At 50.5% G+C, this 7,460-nt stretch overlaps 1 protein-coding gene across 1 annotated transcript; it reads left to right on the top strand.

Annotated features, from left to right (window-relative positions):
* The first annotated feature begins 458 nt into the window (after positions 1-458).
* On the top strand, positions 459-5,632 carry RAN (RAN, member RAS oncogene family). The gene is made up of 7 exons (XM_014893170.2): positions 459-587; positions 1,298-1,340; positions 2,195-2,279; positions 2,372-2,497; positions 3,473-3,660; positions 4,157-4,327; positions 4,435-5,632. Exons 2-7 carry the CDS (start codon positions 1,305-1,307, stop codon positions 4,477-4,479), a joined length of 651 nt encoding a protein of 216 aa, XP_014748656.1. The 5' UTR covers positions 459-587; positions 1,298-1,304; the 3' UTR covers positions 4,480-5,632.
* Positions 5,633-7,460: the final 1,828 nt, after the last annotated feature.

Raw genomic sequence — 7,460 nt, 5'->3', positions numbered from 1 at the left:
CAGGGCCACCAAAGGTGTGAGAAACGCGTCCTGCAGGAGCGGCTGAGGGAGCTGAGGGCGCTGGGGCTCGGGGGGCACCTCCTGCTCCCCTCAGCAGGGCACAGGGAGTGCGGCCAGGCCTTCCTGCCGTGCCTGCAGCGACAGCACCACAGCAAAATGCCTCAAGGCCACACTCAGTTCAGACATTCGAGGTTTCTTTGATGTTCGGGTGGTCAGGCGTTGGAAGAGGATGCCCAGCGAGGTGATGGGAGTTGCCATCCCCGAGATGCTGACCAGGATATGGCGCAGCGATGCGTTTTGGCGGTTTCGGAGGCCGTGCTGGGTGGACGTTGTGCCGGGTACCGTGCCGGGTACCGTGCCCGGTGCCCACGTCCGTGCCCAGTGCCCAGGCCCGCGCCCGCCGCGCTCCCTCATGGCCGCGGCCCGGCCCCGCCTCCCGCCGCCTCCCGCGCGCCGCGCACCACGTGACGCCCGGCCCCGCCCCCGCCCGCGGCCGCGCGCCGTCGCCGTCCGGGTATTTGAACGGCGCTTCCGCCATTTTCCCTGCGCCCGGCACGGAGCGAGCGAGCGGGAGAGCCTCGGCTGAGGTACCGGCCCGGGCCCCGGTCCCGCCGCACCGGGACACGCGGGGCTGCTCTGCAGAGCGCCACCGGCGGGGGCGGCGGTCACCGTTAGCTCGCGGCATGGCTGGACTGGGCATGGCTGGGCTGGGCTGGGCGGCGGGGAGGCTGCGCCTGAGGGAGCGTTGCGGCTGCGGGAGCCGAGGCGCGTGGCGGTTTCTCGCCCCCGGGAGCGGAGCGGGGCGGTGGAAGGGCCGGGGCCGCGCACGGCTCGGTCCGCGATGAAAGGGCGGCCGGGCTGTGAGGGGCGGCGAGCGGGGCTCCCGCGGCCCGAGCCGGGGGGGAGGCGGCGCTGCTCAGTCATGGTGCCTCATGGCGGGGAGCGCGCCCGGGGCCCGGTGCGCGGGCAGGCCCGGCCGGGGCGGACCCCGCGCGGGAGCCCCGCAGGACTGGCCGCGGCCTCTCCCGATCGGGCAGCAGCTCCCGTTGAGCGGCGGGATACCGGTTCTGGGCGGGCTGTGCGCGGATCGGGAGAGCAGCCGGGGCCGGCCGTGGCCCAGGCCCGGCGGGCGCGGGGGGCCGGGCGGGCGGAGGCGCCGCCGCCATTACCGCGCGCGGTGCCGCCACACGCGGGCGGGAGGCGCCGCCCGGGCCGGCCGGGCCCCAGCTGCGAACGGCCCCTTCCGGCGGGGCCGCTCCCGCGCTCCATGCTCACGCTGCTGCCATTTCCCCCGCAGACCCAGCATGGCCGCCCAAGGAGAGCCTCAAGTGCAGTTTAAGGTAAGGGAGCGGTTCGTAGCTCGGGTTTGCGGGTTTTTTGGGTTGTCTTTTTTTTTCTCCCCCTTCCCTAGGAAAGTATCACGAGCGACTCTGGAGTGCCGACGTGGATGGTGGGTTTGGTTTCAAAGTGCTGGACTTTCCTTAATGGGTCAATTTATTGTAGTGTTGCATAAAACTTACATAAAAAGAGTTAGTTTAACTGTATCAATCTGATCTATTTGCAGTTTAGTCTGATAAATTTTAATGAGTTTTTGCTTACAGAATGATTTTTAAATTTAAGAACTGAAGTGCACTGTAGAAGGTGCTCGGAGTGAATTAGAATAGGCTATTTCTGTTGTGTGCTAACAGCTCAAATGTTTTATAAGAGAATTTTCTGGTGTTTTGTGTGGCTGGTGGGTTGGTGGTATAAGCACCTGCTCCTTGAAGGTTGTTATTTGTGTTTCTGCAATGCTTGGCTAGCGTGTTCCTGTTCGTGGTGCAAATGTTGGTGGGTTTTTTCATTCTAAGATAACTGGGTTTCTCCAGTGGATGTTTTGGTAATTTCCTCTCCAGATCTGGTCACATTCAGGTTGAAAGGCCTAAACATTCTTCATTCAGTCTCTTACAGTAATTTAGTAGAACCATATTCACGGTGCAGTGCAGTTTTTACCTATAAGGACTGGATAAGAGCGAGCACAGTTACAGCATGATAGATGGGTTTAACAGCTTGGCTCCTTCATGGGGAGTTCTGCCTTTTGTTTGCAGCACCTTGTAGGAACCAAGCTCTTTGTAGTAATAAATAGTCTTTGTGCTAGGATCACTGATAAATGTCTCAAAATGCATTGCTCTGACTCTTTTCCTTTATTTCTCTGCAGCTTGTTCTGGTTGGTGATGGTGGCACTGGTAAAACAACATTTGTAAAGCGTCACTTGACTGGTGAATTTGAAAAGAAGTATGTAGGTATGTATGAAGAAACACTTGATCTGCAGTACCTTACAAATGGAAGTACAATCCATGACCTACTAAGTTTACTGCTCTTTGTTATTTCCTAGCAACGCTGGGTGTTGAAGTTCATCCCCTGGTGTTCCATACTAACAGAGGCCCTATTAAATTTAATGTATGGGACACAGCTGGCCAGGAGAAGTTTGGTGGCCTGCGTGATGGCTACTACATCCAAGGTAAGATCTGTGTGGGGGACAGTTCTGTACCCCTTAGAGCTCAGTCCTTCATTCTGCTCATGTGCCACACGGGAAGCTGTCAGTGCAGCTGCAGTGATGAGCTGGCATAGAAATCTTCAGAATCGTGATGAAGAGAGGACAATGTCCTTTGCCACACAATGTGTGCTCCTGTGGGGCCATGATGAAGTTGTGTTTCAGAGTGTTAGTGTGGGCTTGGTATTAATGGAAGTGGTGCACCCTTAGTGACCAGATACTGCTGGTGGCATTTGGGGGTTATGGGGGGAAAATGTGTCCTTCAGTAAGTGCAGGATTTTGTCTGTATTGCTGTGCTCAGGCAAGGGCTTGCAACACAGGAACTTTAAGACTTTCAGTACTGTGAGGAAGTTGGACACCTCCATGCCAGAGTCCATTTGTCTTTCTGGAAAAGTGCAGAAGTGTTCCTTGCTTCTGCTTGGCAAAGATCTGTCCTGTGCTACTTCACTCACCTGCACATCTTTGTTATATCTTACTTTTGTAAAGTATTCTTGAGAAACTGCTCTGGACAAGTGCATCCTGAGATGTGGACCACAGACTCTCAGCCTACCTAGAAGCCTCAGTAGAGTGTCTGAGATGAGTTAAATAGGTGTTAACTGATTCTGCCAAATATTTGGGCAAATCCAAGTTGGCTTTAGTATATTGTCTTGAGTATAGTATATTCTCATATGGTGCAGCACCGTGTTCCTCAGTGCTAGAGCTGAATTAGTAAAAGAGCTGGTGTGTAATCAGTAAAAGAGTACAGAGAAGAGGTGACACAGCCATGGGCCAGTTCTGTGGACTGTGCACTGACCTTGTTAACAGGAGCTGTCAGAACTGTGATGCTGGGAGGGAAAAGGTAATGCAGGTGCTTAACCCTGCTGTGGGATATTTCTGGGTTCCTCTTCTCCATCCCTGCTGAAAGCAGGTGTAACTCCTGGTGTGACTTGTCTTCTCTTGCAGCTCAGTGTGCCATCATCATGTTTGATGTAACATCAAGAGTTACTTACAAGAATGTACCTAACTGGCATAGAGACCTGGTACGAGTATGTGAAAATATCCCTATAGTGTTGTGTGGCAACAAAGTGGATATTAAGGACAGAAAAGTCAAGGCAAAATCCATTGTGTTCCATAGGAAGAAGAATCTCCAGGTGAGTCAGGAGGAATCCAGTACAGCTGGGTTTTGGGTGGGGATTGGGTGCTCTGTCTTTGTAGGCAGCCTCACATCTGTTGGCTCTTCAGACCAAACTGCAGGGGAGGGGGAAATGATGATGGCAAGGGTGATCATTGCTGGCCTGGAGCAGAAGCTGTGCTGAGTTCTTAAAGAACTTCTGTGCATTTGGCTTTTAAGTGCTCAGAATCTCATCCCATGACAGGATTTGGGACTGCAGTAAATCACATCACAGGAGAAGGATTCATGCACTATTAACCTCCAAGAGCTTTGTCCTTGATGAGGGTTGAGAACCTTTCAGTTAATAGCTTCTGCCTGAAACTGTTTGTTTCTAGACAAATCATAAGTGCTTATGAATATGCAAAGAAAAGCTGTGCAGTCAGAAAAAGGAATGTTAAAAGAGTTGATGGTGTTAATCTTTATATGTCCTAAATAGTAGGTTTTTAAAATAATGTTTGATGCGGTTTTTTTTTCAGTATTATGACATTTCAGCCAAGAGTAACTACAACTTTGAGAAGCCTTTCCTGTGGCTTGCTAGGAAGCTAATTGGAGATCCCAACCTGGAGTTTGTTGCCATGCCTGCTCTTGCACCTCCTGAAGTTGTTATGGACCCAGCACTGGCAGCACAGTATGAGCAGGACCTACAGGTCAGTGGCTGAGGGCACGGGGGAGAACAAGAACCTGGTAACTGGTGTCACAGTCAGGGCACAAAGAGCTGCAGAACGGTTCTGAAGTGTGGTTTCCTTTGTTGCAGATTGCTCAGACCACTGCACTGCCAGATGAAGATGATGACCTGTGAGGGATGAAGCTGGAGCCCAGCGTCAGAAGTCTAGTTTTATAGGCAACTGTCCTGTGATGTCAGTGGTGCAGCGTGTTTGCCACTTTATTATCTAGCTGAGCAGAACATGTGCTTAATCTTTGGGATGCTGAAAGAGATGAATGGGCTTCGGAGTGAATGTGGCAGTTTAAAAAAAAAAAACAAAACAAAATGAAAAAAAAAAACAAAACAAAAAACCTTCATATTTTGGACCTGCATATTTAGCTGTTTTTTGGACTGCAATTACTTCCCCTTTTGAGTTTCAAATATAAGACTGCTGCAGTCACATCAGAGTGTTAAGTGGAAAATCTTGTTTCTGTCATTCCCATTCTTTTGTTTAGGTAATAAAGTTGTATTTCAAGTATCTCCAAGCAAGTGAACGTTCATGCATTGTTAGGAAAACTGTTCAAAGTGTCTTCTGTTCTTCATTTGAGGGTAATACTTGATTGTCTGCTACTGCATTTTTCATTCTGTTTTCCTTCCTGCTTCTCTCACTATGCTCCTCTTGCTAATTCAGAGCTAACAGTTCTCCTTTCCTTTGAGTTGGTGTTGGAGCTGAGGCCTGTGAGGTGAGCTGAGCTGCAGGCAGAGCCCAGCACTGAGTCCAGCCTGCAGCTCTGCTGGCCCTGCTGCAGTCAGCCCCAGCCCCTCTCTGCTCCCCAGGCACTGCAGCTCTGTGCTTTTAGCAGCCAGAAGCAAATAAATGGCACCCAGGCCTGGTCCCTGCCCTCAGCTGTGTGTGCATGGAACAGCAGTAGAGCTACAGCTGCTTAAACCAAGCCTGAGCATCTTCAAAGTCACCAACCAGAGAACAAGCATGGTTTGAGCTGAAATGCTCTTGCCTACCCAATATAACAAGCCACAGTGCTATAAACATTTAGACTTTACTGTAACTGCACCAAGTTCTTAATTTGAAACTGGCTTATTACAGCACAAATGGTGGAAAATGTCAACTTTAAACACTACCTTGTAGAGATGAATCTTGGTCAATATTAGTACTGCTAGTAAGCAAAACTTTTAAGTTTAGGATTTTTTTTTTTTTTTCAGTAGTGTTGGAGTACATGAAGTCTTGAACTCTTCAGTTTTGTATTTTTGGTTTCTTAATAAAGTGGAGCATTTCATTTATTCCTTTTAACTTGCATGTTTGTGTACATAAGTTACTTCAATACTCAACTGTTGCTGCCCAGTAGCAAAAATTGGACTATGATTAATTGTGCTGGATTGCTGTGAAGGAGTCATTTTTAGCTTAGTTCAGTTTGGGAACTCTTGGGGGCTTGGGTTTTTTGGCTACTCAGAAGCTCGGTTGTGTGTTTAAGACTTTTAGCTCCTGGATGAAAATGAGTATTTTACACTTGGTGTTTGTAAAGGGACAAACTCCCACCTGATGTTCCCGTGACTCTTCCTGCTGCATAATCCTGCTCTAACTTCTGTTGTAGGCTGTTGCCTTAGTGTCACTAATTCCCTGTGCAGGTCATGGTTAATCCTGCTGGCTTGGCTGCTCCTGCTTCACTAGGTGTGGTGTGGCAGCTCTTGTGGCTTGGAGCTCTCACTTCTGGAAACAGCTGCTCAAAAACACAGCATGGTAAACTTGAGTTCTGCAGGGTTGGCTCACTTTGGGAAGAAAAGGCAGCAGCCCTGGGGTTGAGTTTGGTTTCACATCTTTACAGCTCACCTGCCTGGCACAGGTCCTGTCCTTGCTGCAAAGGGGAGAAAACGTTCAAGACTGCTCTAAGTGTTGGGAGCTTTGTAATCCTCAGTGCAAAAATCTCCCAAAAAGTCTAGTTCTGAAATAGATAGGAATGCCCATCCTGCTGTGCAGCTTGCAGGGTTTTGGGGAGTAAAGCCCACTTGCAGCATTTGTTCTGTTTAGTCCTTGTTAAGAAGTGATTTTAAATAATGGAGGCAGCCTTAAATGCACGTGCAGAGTGCTCAGTTCAAGTTCCTTGTCTCTAACTGTTCTAAGGAAGTTTTCACTGCTTGGGTTTAGAGAAAACAAAATGTACTATTTAGTGAAGTAAGGAGGAGAATGAAAGTGTTTTCTAAGAACCTGTTCACTGAAGTCCCATCAGTGCCAGCAGGGACTGGGGACTGAAATCCTGCTCAGTGTGTGCCTGCAGGGCTCTGTGTCCCTGCACACCCCGGCTGATTCCCACACCACGCTCTGCTTGCAGGCTGAGCTGGCAGCTCCAGGCAGGCCCTGCTCAGTGCTCACCCAGGAGCAGGGGCTGGGCCAGGCACTGCTCCTTGCTCCAGCACAAAGCTGGGACCTTACAGGAGAGCAGGCCCTGAGCTGTGTCACTAAAGCAGCTGCAGAAAGTGCAAAGCAGCTAAAGCAAAGGCAGGGAGAGGAGAGGTGCTGCTTGCTGTGCCTGGGAATCAGGAGAGTTACAGGAGTGCTGGGGCTGCCCTTGCATCTCAGGATTTCAGCACAGAAACTTTTTCTCTTTTGAAACTGGGTTAGCACTTGTCTGCAGTGCTGGAAACCTACGTGCCAAGAAGGTGAAGATTGTGTCTCTTGCACCTATGAGTTAAAACAACAGAACTTGTCTTTGCCCTGCAGAAATTTGTCTTGTGCTGCTGTTACAGTCTGAGGCTGCTGGGATAAACATCTGCCCTCACCTTCCTGAAACAAGTGCCTGGTTTGATTGAAGCCAGTTCTTTGTGTGCACTGGTAGCACTGGTCCCTTCCTCACCTGAGTTTTGGCAGCACTTTTGTGTCTCCCTTAGGCCAGGAGTGACAGCACTGTCTTACAGGAAATGCTTTGATCCCTCTTTTCACCTGGGAGCGTTCATTTACAGCCTGGCTTTGTGTGTGCGTGCTGGGTTTTGCACTGAGCTCAAGTCTGGCTTTCCCTAGCCCAGGCTGCTGTGTGAGATGCCCTGGAGCAGCGTGGCTGCAGTGACTCGTGGTTGTCCCTGGCAGTGGCCAGGGTGGGCACTCAGCTGGGCTGTGCTGTTGGAGG

The sequence above is a fragment of the Sturnus vulgaris genome, chromosome 19 (genome assembly GCF_052056855.1).
Source record: "Sturnus vulgaris isolate bStuVul1 chromosome 19, bStuVul1.hap1, whole genome shotgun sequence".
NCBI classification, from domain to species: domain Eukaryota; kingdom Metazoa; phylum Chordata; class Aves; order Passeriformes; family Sturnidae; genus Sturnus; species Sturnus vulgaris.
The sequence above is the reverse complement of the archived record's forward strand: the minus strand, read 5'-3'. Positions and strand labels throughout refer to the sequence as shown.

Excerpts from the sequence above, each read along its gene's own strand:
- RAN (XM_014893170.2), top strand. The coding sequence starts at position 1,305 with ATGGCCGCCCAAGGAGAGCCTCAAGTGCAGTTTAAG. Across the intron at positions 2,280-2,371 it reads ATTTGAAAAGAAGTATGTAG|CAACGCTGGGTGTTGAAGTT; the intron begins GTATGTATGAAG and ends GTTATTTCCTAG. Across the intron at positions 3,661-4,156 it reads ATAGGAAGAAGAATCTCCAG|TATTATGACATTTCAGCCAA; the intron begins GTGAGTCAGGAG and ends TTTTTTTTTCAG.